This window comes from Buteo buteo, chromosome 5, assembly GCF_964188355.1.
Source record: "Buteo buteo chromosome 5, bButBut1.hap1.1, whole genome shotgun sequence".
In the NCBI taxonomy this organism is placed as follows: domain Eukaryota; kingdom Metazoa; phylum Chordata; class Aves; order Accipitriformes; family Accipitridae; genus Buteo; species Buteo buteo.
This window is the reverse complement of record NC_134175.1, coordinates 11,827,277-11,852,042: the sequence shown is the minus strand read 5'-3', so window position 1 is coordinate 11,852,042 and position 24,766 is coordinate 11,827,277. Positions and strand designations below refer to the sequence as shown.

Below are 24,766 nucleotides of genomic sequence, written 5' to 3'. Positions count from 1 at the left end.
CCTGTGCCTGGTTTCTTTCTTGCTTTGTGCAGTGCTCACCAAGCAGGGGTGACCTTTGGGCTGTCAAAGTGGTTTTGTTTTTTTAACAGGATTGTGTGCAAGCATCACTAAAATTAGTGAAAACTTTGCCACTTGAGCTATTTCTGCAATGACGATGCTGTGCATCTCCTGATGGATTTTTTCGCCTGTGTAGCTGTGGAAGGCTTGAACCCTCCAGCTAGGGAGAAAAAAAAAAACCTAGCTAGTGTCTGCAGGGTCTCTTTAGGGGGAGGCAGTAAGTGTTTAGGGTCTTTGCATGCCAGCTGGAAAATGTTCAATCCCAAACAGTGCCTCGCATTAATGAGACACAACACCCTGCCCGCCGTGGTGGTGCTCTGCAAAGGGGTGAGCTGAATGGGTGATGAACTGTGCTAGCTAACGAGAGCGTCTTTCCTCCCTTCCTCGCTTCCCACTGACTGCTTATTCCTTTTTCTTGCTGCTGACGGCAGCTCCAAATCCCCTGTTTTACCTGGCCCAGCTCTGATAAGCACAGTCTTGACTCAAAGCCTGGTTTCTCTGTATTTAATGCCTGCCAAGCCCTCTCCCCTTGGAGTGCTCCCAGCAGGACCTGAAGCAACACTCTTCTCAAAGGGAAAAGTGTTTGCACACAAGTTCTCCCTTCCCTTTTCTGGCTGGAGCCTGGTGCATCCCTTCCAGCTAACTGCATTCCCGGCATACCGGCCCAGGGGATGGCTTGGGAAGCATTTCAAGCAGGCTGGAGTATCTCCTGCTCAGGCTCTCCCCTGCAAGTTTCCTCTTACTGCATTCCAGAAAAGGGCACCGAATCCTTCAGGGCTTGCTGCTGCTCTTCCTCGCCCGTGCTGGTGGAGAGAGACCCGCTGGTTTAATAACAGCTGGCTGCAGCCAAAGCAATCGGCGCTTGTCTTCACGTTTCCATCAGCTCAGTATTCCCACCTAAGGAATTTGGATTTGGGGGTTGTTTTCTGCTTGATCTGATTTTCAAGCAGAGGGAGAAAAAAAAAAATTGCATGGGAGGGGGAGAAAAGAAAAACAGTGTTAGGAGTGGATGAAAAGCCCTTTGGGTGCTAGACTAAAGCAAGGGATTCGGATAGAACTTTTAATTGCGCAGGACTTTATTTTTAAGAGCTGTTGGTGGTTTGTAGCCATGCTGGAGTTTTGTGGCAAGTTTGTAGGGAGCAGGATGTAGGGATGCCTGTAGGGATGCTGGATGGCAGGATTTACCAGGATAATGCCAGGTATGTCAGACTGCACACCTGCTCCCTGGCACAAACCTGGAGGAGCAAAGCTCAGCTCAGGCTTTGTGCTCTCCAGCCTTGCCTTCAGCTAGCAGACAGGCACCAGGCTTGCCTGCTCGCCCACATGCTCCTGGCCTTTCTGGCCACCCTCCAAGCCCCAGAGGACACAGGTGACACCAGAGGAGGTCTTACCAGCACTTGCATCAGTCACGGCATTAGCGGACAAAGTGACTGAGTGTTCTGCGGGCAGCGGGAAATGGGTTAATTTTCCTCTCTGCTCTGGTGTGCTGATGCAGCTGCTCTTCTACAGGGTTTCTGGAAGTGGTTTTGCAAGTGTTTCTGGGAAAAAAAAAAAGGAGAAAAAGCCCCTTTATTTTTATTTTGCCTCAAGTGAGGCAGGGCAGTCGGTGCAAGAAGGGACGTCTCTCTGCCTGGTCCCTGCCTGGTTGGCTGGGCAAAGGGGAGGGATGCAGGGAGCAAGCAGGAAGAGCTGGTCCCCATCCCAGGAGATCCCAGTGCTGCTGTGGGAGAGAGTGATGACACGGCTGACCGTGCAAAAAACCTGGTCCTGTGGGCCCTCCACGCTTGCTAACCACTGTACTGGGGTCCCATAACATCTGAGCGAGCGCTTGATGGTTTTATAAATATGTATTACAGCAATGTGCAAATGCCCTGAAAGCTCTTACAAAATGGGGAGAAGGACCAATTTATAAGCCTGGGAGCAATGTATCCCCAAATAACTCTTAAAGGCAAGAGGGATGCTTCGTACGGGGTGGTGGCCAGCAGTGGCATCATGCAAGACCAGGCTGCCCTCGCTACCCAAAGCCCTCGGTGATTTGTTGGCAGTGCCGTGCTTATTAGGAGCATCCAGGTTATCTTTCATGATGCTTTATGGAGAACATGAGGATGTTCTCCTGTATCACCACCACAGGGTTGGCGCCTGCCCAGGGAGAGCATCGTCGGCGTGTGGGTGGCATGGTGGGACCCAGAGCCTTTGCTAACGTGCTGGGGTTTGCTTCTCTCCCCCAGGCTGGTTCCCCAAGGTGACACCGGGGTCCCCGTAGCTGGCTTCGATCGCGGAGAGGCCATGGCCGCCTAGCGCTCCCTGGGACCACGGGGGTCGGCAGGCCAGAGATGGCGGCGCAGAGGATCCGGGCGGCCAACTCGGGTGGCCTGCCGCGGTGCAAGTCGGAGGGGACGCTCATCGACCTCAGCGAGGGCTTCGCCGAGACCAGCCTCTGCGACGTCAAAGGTGTGGAGGGATGGCTGGGCACCCCCACGGGATGGGTTGGGACGATGCCCCCTCCTCGGTTAGGGCGCACCCTCTCACCCCTAGGGTCCAGAAAGGGGTTGGTTAATAATTAGCAGATGGCAGCTGATGGGGAAGAGCAGCAAGCGCTGATGAGCACATCCACAGGTACAAGGATGGGCGTGGACCTGACACCAAGAGATCTAGCAGCCAAGAGAGGTGACAGCAACAAGGCGGTTGCAAGGGTTTGTTTTCCCCTTCCCCGGAGCTGGGAGCTTGCAGGTTGCTTGAATAATCCTTTTTCTTCTTTTTATTGCTTTTTCTTCAGCTGCATTTACCTTACCCAGCATAAAAGCCGTGTTCAGTGAGAGGGGAATTAACTGTTCCCCCAGCAGAAAGACATCCCAAGAAATAACTCTGGGTGGAAGTTAAGCATGTGCCGAGGGCCTTTAAAAATAAACATGCACAAAAGCGATTGCTTTTGCAGGTGTAGCAAGAAGAGACCCAAACATCAAACGCTCTCACTGCAAATTAGATTGTTTTTAATGCGAAAATAGGAATTACTCATATTCTCCAAGGGTTTTGCTGGTTTCAGCATATCCGTGTTAACCCTGCTGCTGCGCCGGCTGCGTGCACAGCTGGGGGGCACACAGGGATGGCTACTTGCCCGTCTGATCGGACAGGATGGGGAGACCAAAAATGCCTCATCCTGCAGACAGCTCCGGCTGCCACGCCAAGTTAACGGTGGCTTCCTACCAGGGTGGCAAAATAGTTTCAATGCAGAGTTTATATATAGTTTTACGCTGAATAAATGTCCTCACGACTTTGCCTACCTGCTGGCGGAGGAAGTGGGTTAACGATGAGTTGTTTGGGATGTGTACAAACTCTCCTCTTCTTAATATTTGATCCCTAGCGTATGCTTAAAGACTTTTCCTGCTCATCTGTATCTTCTCTTGCCTTGTAGTTTCTGTATCCGAGAAGTGCTGCCAGCCTGCAGATAGTGACTGAAGGGACGCACAGTCTGATCTGTCATCCCTTCGTCTCCAGGATTTTAGGGGCTACCTGTGTTTCTTAAATACCCCTTTTGCCTCTAGAGAGCTCCCGAGCCTATTGAAGCAGGTTCTGTTGCAGCTTTGTATTGGTGAAAATCCAGCTCTCCTTGTTTTCTTAGGTCTGTCTAGTGAGATAAGACGATCTGAACATTGACATAACATCATCTGCAGCTTGTTTCTAGTGCTTTTTACAGGAATAGGTCCTAAAAGTCAGAGCAAAACCAATAAGTACAGTGACAGTGTAAGTATCTGTAGGCTTGACCCAGCTATCTTGCTTGTAATTGGGATCCCCTGGCAAGATGACTTTCACCTGGCACTGCTGAAAGTGACATTGGAGATGCTGCTAGGACCACAACAGCACTGCAGGATGGTGATGCTGTGCTTCTTTCTGAGGGTTCAAACTACATGACCTTCTTCAGAAATTGAGTTAATTTTTGTTGAGGAGCTTTGAAATATAGGTGCTGTGTAAAAGGAATGAGATGCTGGGTTTTTTGGCTGGTGTGATGTGAAAATGTAGGAGTATGACATGCCCTTAGATGTTTCTTTCACTGAAACATGTTTCGCTTGTGCAGGACCGGGGTTATGGCAGAGTGAGAGCACTTTTAGCCTGTGCTGGAAGTTATCTTGGGTTTACGTTACCTTGGGTTATCACATCATCTCTTTGAAGAGGAGGCATTCAGCAGCAGCAGCACAGATAACTATTAGCATATGAAGAGTGCAATGGCAGTGTTAAAGAGCTGGTGGCCAAAGACCTTGAGATACCACTGAGCAGATTGGTAGGATAATGGCTCTTCCCATGTAGCAATCATTGAGAACCCCCTGTAATTAACTTCTGTTATTTTAAATGTGAACTTTTAAGGGGGTGCCTGCCATTCTAGCACATGCCTGTAGGAGCTTAGATCCCAACACACCAGGTGAAAAGGAGAGCTGATAAGAAGTGACTCCCACTCCCTCAAAACTCCATCCAACACATCTTCTTGTGAATCGTTCATCAGGGAGTTTAGTGAGGCTCTGGGATGCTGGCGTCTCGTAGAGGAGCAGCTGCATGGGGCCCTACATTGAGGGGGAGGCTTGTTGCTAAGGCACTTGTCTGCATGGCAAAGATAACAAGTTGCTGCTTCTCCTGTCTTGGCTCTGGTTGCTCTTCCCAGCTGCGTCAATGCCCATCCCTTTAGATCATGAACCCTTTGGGGAAGAGGAATGTGAATGTATCAGAAGTAGCAGAGGGAGAAGTTTTGTTTAAGAATTTTAGGGGGGGAAAAAAAAACATACCTCCAGGTTTGAGAGGTTGTAAGACTACCTTACTTCACTGCTTAAAGTAGCATGGATTGCTGACCTGAAATAAATGCTTGCAAGTAAGTTGTGACTCTCTTGTGTATTGCTTACAGTGCTGTTTTCTTCTTGGCTTTGCAGTGCCTTCTCCTAGTGCCTTGCTGGTTGACAATCCCACGTCCTTTGGAAATGCGAAGGAAGTAATAGCAATCAAAGATTACTGTCCAACTAATTTCACCACTTTGAAGTTCTCCAAGGGGGACCACCTTTATGTCTTAGACACATCGGGAGGTGAGTGGTGGTACGCTCACAACACCACAGAAATGGGTTACATCCCTTCCTCCTACGTCCAGCCAGTAAACTACCGCAACTCTTCCTTAACGGACAGCGGGATGATAGACAATCTACTGGAGAGCCCTGACGAGGGGGTCAAGGAGTTAGACCTGCTTGGAGAATGGACTGACTTGAAAAGAAACTCTGCAAAAACCTGCAATAACAACCCGTTCTTGAACGGAGTCCAGACAAACCCATTTCTGAATGGGAATTTGCAAACAGTGCCCAGCTCGGACAAAGAGTCCAACTCCAACGTCGCCGTTGACTTGCTGCTTTTTGACACGGGGGCTCCTACTTCAGCTGTTTCCAGTTCGGCTGCTAATAGCAGCCTGGGCAACATTTTTGATGAGTTTCCATCCACAAACAGGCTGGATCTGGAACAGCCTGTGAAAAGGGACAATCCATTCTTCAGAAGTAAACGCTCCTACAGTTTGTCTGAACTGTCCGTTCTTCAGGCCAAGTCAGACGCTCCGGCATCATCGGGTTTCTTCAGCGGTTTGAAGTCTCCCACCCCTGAGCAGTTCCAGAGCCGGGAAGATTTTAGGACGGCGTGGCTGAACCACAGGAAGCTGGCTCGGTCTTGCCATGACTTAGATTTGCTTGGTCAAAATCCTGGCTGGGGTCAGACGCAACCAGTGGAGACCAACATTGTCTGCAAGCTGGATAGCTCTGGTGGAGCCGTTCAGCTTCCAGACACCAACATCAGCATCCACGTGCCAGAGGGCCATGTGTGTCCTGGGGAAACACAGCAGATCTCCATGAAAGCGATGCTGGATCCACCGCTGGAGCTGAACAGTGACAAGTGCAGCACCATCAGCCCGGTCCTGCAGATCAAACTCAGCAATATGGAGGTGAAAACCTTCATCATTCTGGAGATGAAAGTGTCGGCAGAGGTCAAGAATGACATCATGAGCAAGAGTTTGGTAGGACTGCAGTGTCTGCGGAGCGACATGAAAGAGGGGCCATACACGCCGATGCAGTTGAGCTACTCATATGGGGACACGATCCAGGTGCAGCTGGAGAACCTGGAGCCTTGCATGTACATTGCAGCTGTAGCCCAGGGGCAGAACATCCTCTACCCTTACACCGTTTGGGATTACATCAGCAAGAAGATCACGGTTGGTGTCTACGGCCCAAAACACATTCACCCATCCTTTAAAACCGTCGTGGCCATGTTCGGGCACGAATGTGCCCCCAAGACTCTCCTGGTGAACGAGGTCACAAGACAGTCCCACAGCCCAGCTCCCGTCGCCCTCCAGCTCTGGGGTAAGCATCAGTTTGCTCTCTCCCGGCCTCAGGACCTCAAGCTCTGCATGTTCTCCAACATGACCAACTACGAGGTGAAAGCTAGCGAGCAAGCCAAAATTGTGCGGGGCTTTCAGATGAAGCTAGGCAAGGTTAGCCGCCTTATCTTCCCCATTGCGTCCCACGACCCCAATGAGCTCTCAGACTTCACGCTAAGGATACAGGTCAAAGATGACAAGGATGCCATTTTGACCCAATTCTGTGTCCAGACGCCGCAGCCGCCTCCGAAAAGTGCCATCAAACCGACGGGGCAGAGGCGGTTCCTCAAGAAGAATGAGGTCGGAAAGATCATCCTTTCACCTCTCGCTGCCACCGCCAAGTATCCAGTTTTTCAGGACCGGCCGGTGTTGAGCTTGAAGTATGGCAAGCTGCTGAAGACGGTGGTGAGGCAAAGCAAGAACCACTATTTGCTGGAGTACAAGAAAGGAGATGTCATAGCCCTCCTCAGTGAGGAGAAGATCAGGTTAAAAGGGCAGCTGTGGACCAAGGAGTGGTATATTGGCTACTACCAGGGAAAAATAGGCCTTGTGCACACCAAAAACGTGCTGGTGGTTGGGAAGGTCAAGCCCAGCTACTTCTCTGGGCCAGATCTCACCACCAGCCTGTTGCTCGAGCAGATCCTGAGGCCCTGCAAGTTCCTGACCTACATCTATGCCTCTGTGAGGACTCTGCTCATGGAGAACCTCAGCAGCTGGCGCTCCTTCGCTGATGCGCTGGGGTACTTGAATTTGCCGCTCACTTTTTTCTGCCGAGCGGAGTTGGACAGCGAGCCAGAGCGAGTGGCCTCCGTCTTGGAGAAGCTGAAGGAAGACTGCAACAACACTGAGAACAAGGAGAGGAAGTCTTTCCAGAAGGAGCTCATGACGGTGAGTCTAAGGTCTGACGAGGGGTCTTAATTCCCTGCTGTTCAGCATGATGAGGGTGAATGAGAGGTGGAAGTTTCCTAATTCAGTCTGTAGAAGTCCATCTTTAAGGTCTTCTGCAGACTGCTCGGCACAGCCATGTGGAAGTTCAGTCCTGTGGTTGTACGCGTTGGTGGGCTCCTAGTTTCATGGGATCATGGCCATAAATGAGGCACAAGTTGAGTGAAATACCATAAGTACATGTTGTGTGAGGGCAGCCAACAGGCTTGCTTTGGAAGGTATCTAATCTGAAGCCCTTCAAGATCAAGGTGATTTTGGTCCAGTGTTTTCATAGCACTCGACAGGTCCCTGCTGCTGGGTATTCATGTTTCAGCCTTCGATGATGTACACTTCTAGGAGTTACCTGAAAGCTGCTGGTCTCCTCAACCCCAGTGTCAAAGCATGCATCGTTGAAGGCAATGCTGATGGAAAACTGCAAAAAGGGCAAGAAACACAAAAGCTTTTCCTATACGGAGTGGGGTTGGTGAGCTACATCTCAGGTCACATACTTTTGCATCACTAGGTGTGTCAAAGCATACTGGAAAAGGGTTTTACAGCTGCTGTGAAGAATGATGCTATACCTTTGCCTTCATGAAACAACCTCAAATTCCTCTATAATAGTGTCAGGTTATGTCTGCCCCGTCTCTTTTTGAGTGGCAGCTAAACCAAGGGCACCTCTACGTCCAACTGTGGATCGTGTTTTTAAATTGAAATGCATGGCTTGCTTCTGTCCTGAAAGGCATTTGGGGAAGTGCTGCCTGCAAGTATTTCTAGGATGCTGTTCAGAAGTCTCTTGCGAGAAATCATATTCATGATCATTTCTAGCGTTTCATATGAAGTGAGCCAAAGAAAATCCAGGACGAAATGTCTGGAAGAGATTTGCAGCTCCTGCCTCTTAACAGGCTCTCCTGCAGAAGCAGGATAACTGAGTTATGGAGAATCATGTGGTTTAAAATGCCAATCGAATTAAGGAATAGCGACAGCTTCACTTGGCCATGATGGGTGCAGGCAGCAGCACACAAAATAAAATAACAAGTAGGCAGCCTGGGTAAAGAGGACTGGAGCCAAATGAAGTATTTCATTTCCCAAACTCCCTTTAATAAGGGGGAAATTTGAGGATCGAATACGAGGTGTAAGGTGTTAGGAAGAGTACGGAGCCCTTTGTTACTCATGGAAATATTGTCCAGTGAGTTGCCGGTGCCTGGCTATCACTTCGTGGCCCATGGGGCAATGTTTTAGCTTTGACTTTCAGGTGCCAGGTCATGCCACCAATGCTGCTTCTGTTGAGCCATTCCTCTGGCCATCATACACGGTTGTCTCTCTTCTTTCTGGGGCCATCCAGGAAGGGAAAATACCCACCGTAGTAGCCAAGGCTGGTGTCTGGCCCCATGGTTCCCCCAAGGAGGGAGGGTTTGCTCCTTTAATCATTAGCCTCAGTGAAGGATGGGATGAAATCTGTGCTCCTCTTGTTGGATGCTTCCAAGGGCTTTGTGCTGTTTGCCTTACTGATTTGCAAACCTGTAAGTGTTTTTTTTATCTATTCCCTTTGTCTCCAGGATTCCCAGCCAGTCTGTAGGTCGTGGAAAATCTATGCCAGACCTCAGTGGGGAGACAAAGGGAAAGATAAGGCTCTTCAGATACTCAGGGAGCAACTAACTCAAGGGGACGGCCATAAGCTGCAGGAAGACATCCCGCTCCCCAAGGGATGCCTGGAGTGCAAAGTCCCAGAGCAGGTTTTATTTTCCTTGTTTGAAGGGAGGCTAATCCTGAGCGTTAGCTCTGTTTCCTATTCTTCATGAGTCTGAGCCTGTCGATAAAGGATGAGCTCTCTTCCTGGTGGAAGATGATGCTTCTTCTAAACCACTTGCTGCTGTCAAATCCTCCTTAGCTTATGGAGAAATTAGATTGAGCCTGGTTTAAAAAAAAAAAAGAAGACTAAATAGATGTTTCGGGGGATGACATCAGAGTGGTAATGTATTTTATTGTGTTTAGATCTGATTTTGTTTGTAACAAATGGACTCACTTTCTGGCATCTGCTGGCAAGAACTGGTTGGGTTAAGTTCTGATCTGACTGTTTCATCTTAAAGTTGGTTGTCTCCTCTCAAAGGGACTGTGAAGGGAGAAGCAGTAAGTGCTTCTGACTTCAGTGTTGAATACATAAATTGCAGTGGCAGAGCCATACACCAGCAGCCAAGCACGGAGAAGCCTGGTCATGATGACTAGTTAATAAGTAATCTGCATTTAATTGTTATTTTTCGAATCTAGTGCTAGCAGTGGTGTGTGAAGGTAACTGGGGGAATGTCACTCAGAAGTTAGTCATCACATCAGAAAGAGAAACCTACCTATCCCCTCCCTCCTCTCTGCCCATTGAAAGCACACAGATGCTCTTGCTAAAAAACCCTGCGCACAGATGCAAGACGACCTCATTGCAGCTGGGCCACTGGTACCTGGCCATGCAGTGACTGCACTACCTGGTGCTCGGGAGCTGAGGTTAGGCCTGTCATGAGACACAGCATTTCTCTCTTTCTCTGGGTTTTTGATATAGTGTTTTTATAGAGCCTCACTTTTATCATCCTTTCCAACAGATGCTGCTGTTGGGAAAAACATGGGTCTTCTGGGTATGCCATTGGGCATGTCAGCAGAGAGCTGTGGAAACAATGAGATTTTTCTTCTCCAGGCTGCTTCTAAAGATCATACAGAAGATGATGTTGGGATTTTTTTTTTCCCCTTTGTTTTTTACCATTCGTTCTGACTGCAGGTATCTGCATGCTGCCTTTCTTCTACCAAAAGATACTGTTTGTCCCTGGTGTGTGCAGATCCCAAAGAGCTGCTGGTAGGCTCAAGCAGTCCTTAATGTCATGCAGAGCAGGATGTCCATCGCTTGGACCTTGCGCTGGCACCCCTGGAGCATGCCAGCCCAAGGTTGCTCATGTTGGGCCCCTCTTGCTCCTCCATCCCAAAGCAGTCTGCTGGCTAATGGTAGTCCGTGTGCTGAATTTGGGTCCAGAGGGGAAAGCGCAACTCCTGCGCTTCTGCTTTCATGGGAACAAATCCCCACCACACATATAGATCCTGGACACTGCTCCCCTGAGGCACCACGCTGCACCCTGCTGAAGTTGGTGGGGATGTTTTCTGTAGGGCATGGCTTGTCCTTGCATAGCCAAGTTGCTTCCAGCACAGAAGGAGAAAGAGTTGCTTGCAGGCTTCCAGCAAGGTCTTTTCATGCACAACACCTGAAAGCCTTGCCCTGTGCTCCTGTCAATTAATAGAAAGCTGTAGAAATGCCACCCGACACCTTTCAGCTGTCATGTTGTCAGGCTCCTATCTCTGTGGACAGCATAAGCCAACCCACTTTTATTTTCTGAGTCTGGCAGGAAATCTTTACTGCCTTCCCATCCCCAGTGCAGCAGTTGCAGACCCTGTGTTCTTGCTCCCATGCAATTTTGCTCTTGCAAAAAAACAACCAACCAAAAAAACCCAAAACCTAAAAAGCTGCTTGCGGTTGCATTGATGGTACCTTCTCCAAGCCACCTGGGAGTGTGGCTGATGGCACTTGGTGTCATTTCAGAAGTGATGCCTTAAGCACCCCGAGACTCAGCCGGGCACCATGTTCAGGGAAATTGCCCCACAGAACCTGTGCCTGTGTTAGGTAAAAAAAAGAAATTCGTATTTAAGATCGTGAGTGTGTACCACAGTATTTTAAGTGTGTGTGACTGGTGATTTTGGGGGTGCTGACAGCCAAAAGAAGCAAGCAGAAGACATGTTTAATGCCTAAAGCAAGTGTTGTTTTGGGGAGCACTTGTACAGAGGCGGCTCATTTGGGCCAAAAACCTGACCCAGATCCTGGAGAGGATGGTGGAGACAGGAGCCTGTGCACGAGCATCCTCTCACCCTGTGGGTCTCGCTGGCCCCTTGGGGACCCAGGACCTTTCTCCCCATGTTTGAGGAGGTCCCAGGCGGGAGCTGTGGCACGGTGCCACCCCAGGCACATTGCCTGCCTGCCACGCTCGGGTCCCATCCCTGCCCTGGCACGCATCCCTGCAGCAGTTAATGGGATGCTAAATATTACTGCTTAGGGTAACCACATCTCCGCTTCCCCCACCGACGTTTCAGGGGGGGTGACTAATGCGTGATAACATTTAGACCCCCTGGGGTGCTTTCCAATTTAAATGCTATTTTTTGTTAAAAAGTTATTAATTTTAAAAGTCCATTTCCATAACAGCTTGCACCACGCATGGTGGGCACGTGAACTTGGCGATGCTTTCTGCTCCAGAGCATGTGGGGGTCAGGACTGGATGGACTGTTGGGAAGCTGCCTATTTGTGCATGGGGGAGCGAGCAGGGCTGGAGGCTCGCAGAGTCGGGAGTGAACCATGAAGGTCACAGTGATGGGCATGGGCAGGGGTTTGCCACGCATCTGCAGGTGGTCTTTGGGGTTGCCTCTGTCTTCTGGCTTGGCTTGCTTTCTTCCAGATGCTGGTTTCCATCATTAGAGGATGGGAAATGGGATTCTGCATTTCAGAGCCGGGATGCAAATTCAGCCTCCCCTGGATGCCTTTTAAGTAGAGGCGCTTCTGTGCCTCTTTGAACTGGGATTTAAATATCAAACCATCTCCTTTGCTGTGTGCTAGTCTGGTGGAGCAGGCTCGGAGCTCGCTCTGCTCTGAGGTTAATAAATGCTTTGGAGGTCACCGGCAAGGCACAGCCCACGTCACGCCTCAGCAGGGAGCACGGCTGGGTACCGAGGGACAGAGATGCAGTGGGTGTACCCAGCTATCCAGGGAGGCTTGTCCAGGGTGGAGGAGGAGGATGGAAAGAAATTGTAGTGTAATCCCAAAAGCGCCTGCTGGAGGATTAAGTCTGTTGTGAGCCCTGCTAATCCCAGCCAGGCAGTCAGGGCTTCCAGGAGAGCCCTGTGTTTCATGTCTTTCTGTGATAGAGGGAGCGAGTTGTGCCCAGGCCAAAAAAGTGTGTTGCTCTTACCACTAATATTCCCCCTTTGGCTCTAACTTTAGTGGCCCTGTGTCCTCCTTGCACCCCATCCCCACCTGGATTTCGCGCTGTCCCTATCTCCCATCACCTCTGCCCACCCTCCTGCATTTTCCCCAGCCCGTAATTTGTGTGCTGAGCCTCCCCAGCTCAAATCACCAGGGGAAAAGCACAGGAACTAGGTGGTTCTGTGGCCATCAGTAGGTTTCAGAGTTAACATTCTGTGTGGCAGGGAGCAATCCATCTCTTCCAAAGCTGGTGCTTTGAGTGATTATACAGTTGTCAATTACATGGCCTCCCAGCTGCCTCACCTGATGCTGTTTTCTTGTTTACTTCGAGCAGCAGAAGGAACAGGAGAATCTGTCTCCTGCAGCTCTATCCTTCTTAACCCCTGCGGCACGTTTTGCTCCCGGTGGCCTCCTCCACTGCCTCAGACCTGCTCAGCCTCTGGCAAGAGATGAGAGCAACTCATCTAGCCTGCTTTGCTAAATATCAGGTTGTTTCAGGGTTTGCATGCAGGTGATCCAAGCTGCCTGGAAAGGCAGGTTTGAGGATGCTAAATCTGCTCTTCCTTAGGACCATCTGAATCCCTGCCTGCAGAGGAGAGGGTGATTAATCTGGGGGCTGGGTGGTAAGGTAGCATTGCTGGAGGGGAGGTGGTTACAGCACAGGTGTGACATCTAAATGCTTCTTAGTGCCCTTTTTAAAAAAAAAAAAACAAAAACGCTCTTTTGAATGTATTTTCCTTGCTTCCTTAAGAAGAGGGTTTATGACTTCTCTCCTAGTACAGGAAACCAGTGTAAGCACTTTGGAGGAGCAAACAAATGTGGGTCTGCAGCTGTAATTAGATTGAGCCCAGCTTTAAGCTGGAAACAGATAAGGGAAAAATCAACATGCATTTGCTTTGCAAATTGCTGGAGTGGTTTCAGATGTTCCCATCTTCCCCCAACTGTGCCTGTGAATCCGCCTATGCGAGATTTTTAACCCTTCTTCTGCCCCAGAGCCAAACCAGCTAGGGTTTGCCTAGACCCTCCATGCCGGGAGAGGATGTCAAGACCCACAGTGGCAGAAAGCAGGAGGATTCTGGCTGCATGGGGACCACTACATCCATGGTTTCTGTAATAACCAGCCCTGTGCTGTTGTTGAAAGTGCGGGTGATGTTTCCGATGGGGACACATGTGCCAGTGTGGTTCCTTGGGCGCTCGCTGGTGTTCAGCATCCTTTGAAGGGGCTGTCCCTGCATCCCTGGGCTGTGGTTTGCCTCTACTGAAGTGAACGCCACCCCTTGGTGTTCACCTATCCTGGAGCCACCATCCTGAGTCTGCTGGTGCCATGGCTCCGGATCTGGCCATAGGAAAAAAAGAGGGTACTTGACAAATTATTGCCCAAGGCAGGGTCTGGGGTCTGTTTGCTTGATTTCCATGTTTTAAAAAGGGGTTGCCCATTTCGTAATGTAAAACACCTTTCTGCAACCACTTGAGGTTCAGGGTGGGATTTGCCCAGGGACAGGGGTTGCTGCTGAGGTTGTTGCAGTCCATGGGCTCTGGCAGAGGATGAGGGAGCCCTGGTGAGTGGGATGTTGATTCTGTCTGTCAGATCCTGTCCTCTGATAGTTGCCACTTAAACCCTTCCTTTCATGGGCCACACTGTGGGTTTTCCCCTTTTACAACTTGCTTTCCACTTTGAGTGATGTTAATGTGATTTGGTACCTTAAGATAGAAGCTAACCCTGCTCTGTCATTTTTTTCCTGGCTAAGTTATTGCTAGCTGGAAAACTCTTGACTGCTGCAGTTCCTCTTCCCCACTTCTTCAAAACCATTTGCAGAAAATCTTGGCTTTTAGGTCAATAAATGACACTGAAGGAGGAGGTTTCTGAACTGGCATGGGAAGGCAGAGGGGCAGTGAGAAGAGCAACAACATCCCAAGCCGAGCGATGGTCCTGTAGTGCTGTCAACTGGCCCTTCGCCTGGGTCTTACCCCGGCCCATCTCCTCCCGAGGCTGACGTCCAAGTCCCATCCCAAAACGTACTGGCTGGCCCATGCCTGCCTGCCCACCCACCCATGCTGAAGGATGGTGCTCCTCCAGGCTCGAGGAGCCTCAGGCTCATGGACCATGCTGGATTAGTTACCTTGATTAAAGGCATCTGTTCTTCTCAGCCCCTGGGATGCTTTAAACTGCTTATGGTGGTGCCTGAACATCTTGAGGGGTTGCCTGAAAATAAGGTTGCATTGGCCAGCCCAGGCTGCAAGCCTTATTGAATAGGGGTAGGGCACTTGGTTCAATTAATGGGATTACTCGTCTGTTGAGCCTGATGGCCTAATTTCACCGGCTGTTGCTAGAAAGGGGGTGGGAGGATTTTGGGGGTGGCTTCTCGATGGACTTCCCTGTGTGGTCCCATGGGTCACCTGCCATCTACTGCCTGCCTTGACTTTCTTGTTTGGTTTTCACCACTGTCCTTCAGGCCCTGCTGAAAATGGACTGCCAGGGGCTGGTCGTCCGGCTCATCCAGGATTTTGTGCTGCTGACCACGGCCGTGGAGGTGGCCCAGCGCTGGAGGGAGCTTGCGGAGAAGCTCGCTAAAGTCTCCAAGCAGCAGATGGATGCCTACGAGGCCCCGCACCGGGACAAGACAGGGACGGTGGACAGCGAGGTGAGAACGGATGGGTCTTGGTCTCCATGGGTCCCCTAGGGTTGCAGATACCTCCAGAGCACGTTCTTCTGGAGCACCTTGGGGGGATAAAAGGGATTTGGGTGTGCTGGGGTAACTTGGGGGTGTTTTTTTCTCAGGAATGTGCTTGTTCTGGGATGGGGGTGTGTTGGGGATGGCATCACTTGCTCGCTGGCCACCCAGCCTGGCTCAGCTCTGATCTTCTCTCCCCTCTGCTCCATCACTGCAGGCCATGTGGAAGCCAGCGTACGATTTCCTTCTCACCTGGAGCAGCCAGATGGGCGACAGCTACCGTGATGTGATCCAGGAGCTGCACACCGGGCTGGACAAGATGAAGAACCCCATCACCAAACGCTGGAAGCATCTCACCGGCACCCTGATCCTTGTCAACTCCTTGGACATGTTGCGGGCAGCTGCCTTCAGCCCACAAGACCACGAGGATTTTGCAATCTAGTTCCTGCAGTGATATTTTTGTCCACTTCTTATTTGCTGGGGGTTTTTTTTCTGTGCTTTTTTCCCCTTTTTTTTAAGCAGTTGACTTTAAAAAGAAGTGGAGGTTGCTCTCCCCAGGTTTTAAGAGGCCAAAGTTTGCAAGTTCTCCACTGGGACTAGAAATCAGCAGGAGACATCTCTCCTTGATGGGAAGGCATCCAGAGGGGAATGGCTTTTCCTACAGCATTGATACCGGTTAAACTATTTCTTACTAAAAAAACTTTAAAGGGGGCAAGGGAGTGGGGAGGGATCACAAAAGAGATCACATTTTTTAGGCATTTGCAAATAAAAGTCTAATTTTTGTAACAAGCAGTAAAGGTTGTAACCACTTTGGGGGGAAGCTGTGGTTGTTTTTTATGTTGTAGAAACTGCTTTTAAATTATCATTTTTGAGATGAACGTGAGTAATGTAAATATGTATTTTAAGAAGCACAGTAAATTCCCTCCCCCACTGTCAGGCTTTGGCAGACTCCCAGACATGACTGTAAAGCACCGTATGAACTTGGGATGTCCTCAGCCCAATAAGCATCTTACACCAAAAAGGAGGTTGCTTTTTTTTTTTAACAGTCTCTGTGACCCGTTTGATTGTTTTTTGTTTTATTTTCATGTCTCTGCGAACATGCATTTTCTCATTTGTGGACAGGGAGATGCTCATTGCCTGTTTGCAGATGCATGGGTACTGTTTTTAACCAGGAGAAGCGGCTGCTGCCCCTTGCGCTTTATCCCACCCGGGTGCTGCAGGATGTCTCTGGAAGAAGCTGGAGGTTTGGAGTTCACCAGAGACCTCCTTAGGAGATAGACCAGGAGGATGGTGAGAGTGGCTCGCCCTGCCATGGCAGCAAACTCCCCAGATGCTCCCGCTTTGGAGAAGAAGCCAGAAAAGGGGATAGAATTGTTGCCATCCATATATCCCTTTACACACAGAAACAAAAAAAAAAAAGAAGGAGAAGAGAAGATGTTTCTCCTAATTTGAAATCCAAGCTCACTGGAGTTGTTCCAGATGTGCTTCATGACTTAATGCTCATTGCCATTGATTTCAGAGGGCTTCAAGTGGGGCTCTTCAAGGCTCCTAAAGTCCAGTTTAACTTGTAAATAGTCTTTACTATAAACCTGGTGCCAACAAGCTAAATATTTGTGGCACAGAGTGCCCAGATGTTTTCCCCCATTCGTTTTATAGCCAAGGCTTTTGAATGACCTCCCCTCCTCTTCCCACTCCCCAGCTTTCAAATATTTTACATGGGAGGGAAATATTTTTTATTTTTGCACAGAACAATTATTTTAAGTGCAAAGTCTCTTTATAGTGAAACGCTGCTACCACAGAAAGGTTAGTTTTTAAAGGATAATTTTCTTTCAGGTTAATAAAAAAAAAAGAGAGAATGGGAAAGGCATCCAATGGATTGTGCCAGCACAGCAGCCTCAGGAGGGAATGGTCTCCTTTCCTCTTCCCAAAATCACGTCCCCAGAAATGATCACTCTCGATGGACCCCACAAGAAGTAAATAGCACCTTAAATTTCTCCTCAGGGGCTTTAAGGAGTTTCCTATGCAACTTAACATAGCACAGAGAGAGGGTCCATCAGCAGCCGAGCCCACTACCTGTCCCCTTTCTCTTTTCCTAAGGCACCCTAAGAGCACATTTTTCCATGCATGAGCAAAAATCCCCCATTGCAGTAAGGAATACCTCCTGCAGGAGCGTGCATGCAGGCAGAGGGACAGCTTTCTCCTGAGGTTTTACCCAAATCTTGGCTTTCGCCATTCTCCTGGCAAGGTCCGGAGCTCTGCAGGAACGCCTGTGCTGGGGACCCCTGAGGGTGTCAGCAGCAGGCGAGGGCAGGAGTTGGAGCCTCCTGTATTTCAGGGATGTCCCTGAATTATTTCAGTTCATTTTGGTTTTTTTTTTTAACCCCCCCACCTTGGTTTTTCTAACTACCTCAGGTACTCCGTATACCCAAATATACATTTCAGCAACAGCCTAAACCATGCTGTGCTCAGCTTGGATGGTGTGCACTCTGAGACCCGTGGGAGCACAGCCGGCACGTTTTGAGGCCCATGGGGTGACCACTGCATTAATTTGTCCCTGTCCTCAGTCTGAAATCTAGTCCCTCCTCACATGCTGGGACTGGGCGTATGTCCTTTGGATGCCTTCTGCCTGCTAAACATCAAGGCCTTCTCCAAAACTTCTGTCTGGGCTCTGCATTACCACCCTTTGTGCAGTAACTGGTTATTGTACTTACCTTTTAATGTTGTTTTTTTTTTTTTTCTTTTTTAAAGAAAACAATTTTTGGAAAAAAAAATACTCCAATTAAAGCTGTTACTATTCCAGTACTCCCGAGTAGACATCTACTGTTGTCTCTTCATCTCAAAGCAGCTTTGATGCGTGGGATTAATTTAGTAGGTTTTCCACCATGCCAACAGCATGTTCCTCACAGCACGTTTCCACACCTGGAGCCAGCAGTCCCCTGGGGCCAATCTGAATCCAATTCTCCTTCCCTGTGCCTTTCCATCCTGCCCTCTCCGGGTTAAGGTCGCTGGAAACCATCTGGCCTCCCAAGCTGCTGCTTATGTTCAAAGTACTAGGTAAGAAACTTTCTGAAGCGGGGAAAGCTTTGGTTGTAGGATTTGTTCTGGCGTGGAGATGTTTTTCTGGTTGTTTTCTGAATGGAGAAAACATCCTTGTATTTAGCCAAGGCAGTTGCGGCGTTCCTGATATGAATGGAGTTCAGATTTCAAGCCACGAAAGTGAAATATTCAGCTATCTGGCTGTGGCTTCAGTTTGCCAAAGGTGAAGAGGAGACATGACGGTTTGATTTCATCCTTAGCAAAAGCGTCTTGTGGTCCAGCATAACATGGGTCGTGAGGAGGACGTGTCACACACAAGGATGTGCTTGGACCTTGCTTGGCACCCGTTGCTCCATCCATGCCTGGCTGAGTGTGACTGTGTCCTCTCCTGAAAGCCCCGGTCCCTCCTTGTGAGGAGGGTGAGTTTGCCGGGGGATGCACGCTGGTGGCTAATGAGCTCATGAAGCCAGGTACCAGTGCCTGCTGATACCAGGCTGGCTGGCTCATGGAAGGAGACTGGAAATTTCCTTCTTGGCATAATGTGGCTTGATTTCCAAAGCAAAACTGAGGTCTAGCCTAGGAGAAGATGAAGAGAGCAGGGAAAAAAAAATGAGAAAGTAAGCTTTTTGTGGAACTCATGAGCTAAGGAAGGTACCAAACATCCCTTTCCGCTGTCAAAGGGAATGCGCAAGCAAGTTCTTCCCAGACTCTTGCAGGGATGATGCACCAGGAGCCAGCTGTTGGCTCTCCTCCTTTTGTCTCCTGATCTCAGCTCTCCCTTGTTTCCCAAGCAGATACTTTCCCATCTGTCTAACCCATTTAATTTTTCTTCCCTACCTTCAGGAGGGTGTTGGCCTCCAAAGCAGGGTGATGGACATACTGCCAGCATTCTTCTCCCTCCCAGGCTCGCTCAGCCCTTGCTGCATCGTTCCCCCCCCCTTGCTTCAGTACCCAGAGCTGTGGCCATCACGGGATTTGGGCTGCGGTTCAGACACCGTCCAGGCTCTTGGGGCTTCAGTCAATTCATGACCCCAGTTGAGGCTCCCTGGAGAAAGCAGGGTGGCAGGGTGAGCACTGCTGCAGCCCAAAGGCTCAGCTGCAGCTATTGGAGAGTGGCTGTGTTGTGGACAGCATTTGGGCTTTAAAATTGTGCATTTGGGGCAAAGTTTTAATTGGGAGGATGATGCAGTTGAGCCACTATTTTACTCGCTGCTGCTGCTGCTTCTCAGCCCTCTGTTTCCTACAGATGCTTTCCTAGAATGGCTTGTTGCTCATTTTGTCCGGATACACATGCTTTGAGATGTGCGTGAACTGAGAAGAAAACCAGGGGAATAACAATCACAGATTCAATTACACATGTGGATCTGCTGGTCCGGTAACGATGCCTTGGCTTGCTTCCTTAAAACCCACGGATGGCTGTGTATCCTATTGCCTGCCTTTCTTTTCCCTCATTTCCAATTGCTAGCAAGTTTCCACTGGTAAGAAGCTCTCTTACCTCAGCTGCCCGTCCTTCCTTGTTTCCTTTCCTCTGTGAGGTTGGTCAGTGCCAGCAACCCGTGGCTGGGGCGGTGGTTGATGTTGGGAGCCTCACAACGTAACATGGTGTGAAAATCCATCCTCCAGCACTGGTACGCCTGGTAAGAATGCAAAAAAGTGTGTGAGGTGATGTCCCAGTGATGGTCTGCTGTGGCATATTCTGAATTATTTCTGAATATGTGCATAAAGGGTTGGTTTCTGCTGGGGTTATCAGTCCCCTCCTGATGGCCCTGGTACTGCAGGTTCACCCCTGGGATGGGTGGGAAGGGTGCCCCACCATGGGTGCCTCGCCATGTGGGGACCTCACTCCTACATGGTCTGGGTAGGAAGGGCACCGGTCATCTGATTTGAGCAGTTCCCCATTAGCTGCTTCACTGCTGACTGACTCCCTCTAATATTTCAACTTCAAGGAAAAGATGTTGGCTTTTCTTCCTTGGGCCAATCAGGGGAATGAGCTGCTTCAGTGCAGGTCACCTTGGAAATGCATTTGCACCGTTTTCTCCACTACTTCAGCCATCAAAATTGAATGATCAGCTTGCATCAGCTCATCTTGGCACTAAATGACTGAAGAAGATATGTCAGAAGGGGAGGGGAAAGAAAAGTCACCTCTGGGTTATCAGTATCTGTATAGAAGAGCTGCTGTATCTGTGATTCTTGCTTTGTCCTCACCAGCTCTTGGTGTCTGGATGCCCAGTGCAGTTTGCAATGAAAACTAGAGTCTACGATTAATGACCCTGGAGGTCTCTGTGCATCTGTTTTCATCCCTAGAAATCCCTGCTGAAAATCAATTCCTTTGCTTCCTTCCCAGCTCTCAATTAAATGCTTGTTGTGGATTATCTGCTGTCAGGACACCTTTATCTTGCAACAGGAGGAGCGGGTCATGAGTGCTTAGAGGAGAGGAGCTGGTTAAAGGGCTGCTCCTAGGTCTTCCTCTTATTGGCAGGTGTCTTTTGCCACCAAAACCTCATCCTTCCCAGGGCTGTCCCCTGCATCCACCCTCCTCTGATGGCCATATCCCCCATGCCAGGTGCAGGCACAATGGTTTGCTTTGTGGAAAACCCTTGTAGAAGACGCTGTTAGGGAGGATCACATTGCATTGCTTAGACTTCTGCCCTGGGTGCTGGGCTCTGCTGGCATCCCAGGCACATCTGGCTCAGCAGTCCTGTTCCAGATTGGGGTTTTCTTGTCTGCTGGACCCTTATGACCTTTTCACCTTAATAACCCAAGCTAATTTAATCAGGCCTGATCCCTCATAAAACATGGGCTTGAATGACTGTAAATTAACGGAGACGGTTATCATCCCTGGAAGTGCAACTCCCATTGCGCGTTTGCAGCATGACCTGCTCAAATCTCCTGTCAAAAGCCCTTTTTTTTTTGATAACAAGCTTTACCCAAAGCATGCCCTGGGGCTCGCCTCTTCACAGCTCAGCAGGCTTAATCCATTGGTGAAATTCAGGGACTTCCGAGCAACCAATGACACTTTCGGGTTTTTTTTATTATAATGGCGGGGGGAAGCAGAATATAAAGGCATGTTTTTCCCAAAGGCTGTGTGCAGAGGAGCCTGGCCAAAAGAGAGGCAAGTTTCACTTGTTGAGTGGTCAGTTCTGCAAGGGGTGACTAATTGCTTGATTGGGGGTGGAAAGACCCTGATGTCCTACATGAAAAGGAAGGAGCTTCTGACTGGAGAGATGACCATATTATTTTTATTGCTGTTTAACAGACTTGCTTGACGTCAGGAGCGCCGCTGGTTGTGGTTTCCCCTTCCTTCCCCTGCCCATCACTGAATCCATCCTGCAGCCTCCCTTGTGGTATGCTGAAATCATCTCGGACCCACCCCTCCAAGGCGTTCGGACCAACCGTTTGTGGCCAAAACTCAAAGGACAGCCTCGCCGACGCTTCAGCAGCCTCCGGAAGATAATGAACCTTGGGTTTCTGCCCTGCTTTGATTACCCCCCGCTGAACGTTAATTAAACTTTCCAGCAGATGCTTTGCAAAGTCTTGTCCGGCACAAAGCGAGTCACTGGGTTGCAGTCCGGTCCCTTGCTGGGAGAGAGCGATGAGCCAGAGAGGGATGCTTGGTAACAGATGCAGCTTGCTTGGATCTGCCCCAGTGAAGGGGGGGACCATGTTCCACCCCCCCACGCCCTCAAGATAATCTAGGCTGGGAGCATTTCAAGGAAGAAAACTGCTCCATTTGTCCAGGCTGGCTTTTGAAGACAGGTCACGCGGTTACATAAGCCAGCCAATATCTGGCTGGGGGGATTTAGGATTTGTCAATGCCTGAACAGCCCATGCTGATGACTTGCTTGTATCATCCTAAGCAATCACATCTGGCGTATGAAACCTTTCACCCATTCTTAATAGAGAGGGAATTGATGCTGGGAGCAGTTGCTAGTACCTGTCAAAGCAGAGTCGTGTGACAGCAGCTTTTAGTATGAGCCGTGACACCTGCCATGGGCAGGGCAGGAGTTCGCTCTGGGAAAGATGAGCTCGGAGACAGGATTGCCTCTCCTAGAAACACCAGCACCCTCAGCCAGTGAGGAAACATTTGTGGATGGAGATTTCATCTTCTCTTTCCTTTGTAAGCCTAGTTCAGTCCCAGCAGCCCGTGGCACCAGCAGCAGCGGGGTTATGCACCAAGCTATGGACCGAGTCCAGCTGCCACATGGGCTTAACCTGGCTCACTGAGCTTAAATGCTAAAGCCAGAGCAGTTTGCTCCCTCTCTGGGTTCAGCAGGGTACATTCTTCCCCAGGGAGGGAGAGGCTGTCCTGCATTTTGCACCCGGTTCACTGTGGCAATTGCTTTTCTCCAGGTTTCATCATGCTTACCTATAAATAACTCCTAAAACCACCTCTGCAGGTGATAATGAATTGGAGAGCTGCGTGGCTGCTCCAGCTAAAAGTACCTGGCTTGCTAGTGTCGGCTCCCTGCCATCCTCCAGGCAGCACTGGGGACTGGCACTGGCCGACACGCAGCGTGTCACAGGATGGGAGGTCTCCAGTGCCAAATCCAGGCTCACCCACTGGGATGCTGTATGGGGGTCTGCAGGGATGCTGCAGGGATAGCTCAGAGAATGATGCAGGGGCCAAGCCATGTTGTGGGGCAGCCTCAACCGTTTCCTGTGGGTTCTGTGGGTGGCTGTGTGGTGCTGTGCTGCTCCCCAGGCTTTCAGGGAGGAGGGCAGGGCCCTGGACCATCATAGTCATTACGCCTGCAACCCCAAAGCAGCCTTGTTTGTGGATGCATGTGGTTTGAGTTGTTTTGTTTTTTGTTTTTTTAAAATGAGGCTGGTGCTGCTCCTGGCAGGTCGGCATTCCTTGTCCACACTCCTAAGGGAAGTGGGCATGCACACCGCACTTGCTCAAGTCTCAAGCTTTCAGTGCTTTCCCATGGTGGGAAACAAGGCTGAAAGGGGATTTGGGAGCTCCTGTGATACCTCCTAAACTGAAGTCATGGCTGGCTGCCGGCAGCAGTAAGTATTTACTTTTTACAAAGCCACCCAGAAGAAAGATCTTTAAAAAAATCAAGTTAAGTAATTGTAGGTCTGAGCGTGAGCATCCAAGTGTGAGTGCGCAGGGCAAGGCAGCACCGGGATGTGGTGTCTGGACACATCTGTGGGTGTCTGGCCCTGGGAGCCCTGCGGAGGGGAGGAGGAGGGAGTGCTCGTTTGCAGGTCACTGCTCTTTCTTGCTGTGCCCTTGAATAACAAGCGTATTTAACTTCTCAGTGTGTCTTGCAAGGGGGTGAGTCCCCCCTTCAAGTACTATGTCCCTATGGGACAGGGTTCTTCTTGGGCCCATGCACTGGGGGGCTAGAGGTGCCCGAGAGCTGCCCAGAGCTCCTGTGGCAGTGGAAAAACCTTGGGGACTGGAGGGCTGGGGTGAGGCTGCAGAAACCCTGTGGCTGCAGAAAAATGTCAGCAATTCCTGTCATTTCCCGTGGTCCAGCTGGTGGGAAGCAGCAAGGGATGCCAGCTGCATCTTCCTACCGGAGCCAGGGCTGCTGTGTCCCCGAGGACACCCCCCATCCCAAAACCAAAGAGGCTCTCGCCCATGTTTTGCAGCCAGGGGGGTCTGAGGGTCACCAGAAGAATCAGGAGCAGCACTGTCTCGCGCTGCTTTTTTTCCCAGCCTTACTGTTGCAAGCCTGGATGTTAAAATCCAGGCAAAAATAAAATAAACACTAAAAAAGTGCTCGGGTGGGAGTGGAAAGCAACAGCTCTCCTCTCCTTTCACAGCTCTGCAGTGATGCTACATGAGTGCTAGGCGATGCCGAGAGGCTGCTGGAGGTGGGAGGTGTTTGTGCCTGTCATTTCTCCAAGGGCAGCAAAGGGATTTTGGCTGCTGTCTTGCAGAGATTTGGAGGGTTTGCTGGAAAAGCTCAGGCTGCAGTTCCTGGAGCCCTGCAGCGATGTGGAGCCTGTGCAGCTCAGGGAGAGGAGCAATGGCTGGCCCTGCCTCAGTTTCCCCTTTGGAGAAGTGACCCCATCTCAGCTCCGTTGCTTAGAAATACATTGTGGCCAATGGTTTCTCCTTCTCCCAGTAAAGGAAGCAGGGACTTGGGGGTCTCTGCCCTGCTTAAGGGGCAGTACAGCTCTATATGGCACCCAATTAAGGGGCGGTAAGAAGGGACAGCATCCCCAGTGTAACTCTTCCCTTGAGAAGGGCTGGGAAGGCTGTGTTGCAGTGATGCTGCAGCCCCTCTGGCTCCCTCCTCTGCACTGAAGCTGCTTGTCCCATGCACTTTGGCTCCTAATTCACCCTGAAAATCATCTCTGTGCAGCAGGGTCCATATTCCTGGAGCACAGGCGGATAAACAAGTCTCTACTGACTTCTACTGACCCACCTGGCCTGGCTTGGGGGGAAGGATGGCCTTTTCCTTGCTCCCTCCTGTTAGCGATATCGTAGTGTCCTCTGCTGGGCACGATGTGACAGTTGTCCAGGCCTGGGCTTGCACGTCCCCTAAGTGTGCCAAGGGAAAATAAAAAGCAGGAGAAACTAGGCTAAGGAGAGCGAAGGGAAAAGGAGAGGAGGAGGATACCTGGTTTCTACTGTTGTTTTGCCTTGGTTGTGTTTAAGATATTTCCAAAATTAAATGAAAGTCATGGGATGGGGCTTTTGATTCTTCCTCCCTTTCTTGTAGCTCCTTTTCTTCA

At 50.0% G+C, this 24,766-nt stretch overlaps 1 protein-coding gene across 1 annotated transcript in view; it reads left to right on the top strand.

The window, feature by feature from the left end:
* The window catches only part of SH3BP4 (SH3 domain binding protein 4), a 43,116-nt gene extending 21,538 nt beyond the window's left edge, over positions 1–21,578 (top strand). The window contains exons 2-6 of the mRNA XM_075027840.1: positions 2,286–2,508; positions 4,971–7,333; positions 14,819–15,007; positions 15,255–18,091; positions 21,330–21,578. Of these exons, the coding sequence (XP_074883941.1) occupies positions 2,391–2,508; positions 4,971–7,333; positions 14,819–15,007; positions 15,255–15,479 (2,895 nt within the window). The 5' untranslated portion in view covers positions 2,286–2,390 and the 3' untranslated portion in view covers positions 15,480–18,091; positions 21,330–21,578. The remainder of the gene's footprint in view (positions 1–2,285; positions 2,509–4,970; positions 7,334–14,818; positions 15,008–15,254; positions 18,092–21,329) is intronic.
* Positions 21,579–24,766: the final 3,188 nt, after the last annotated feature.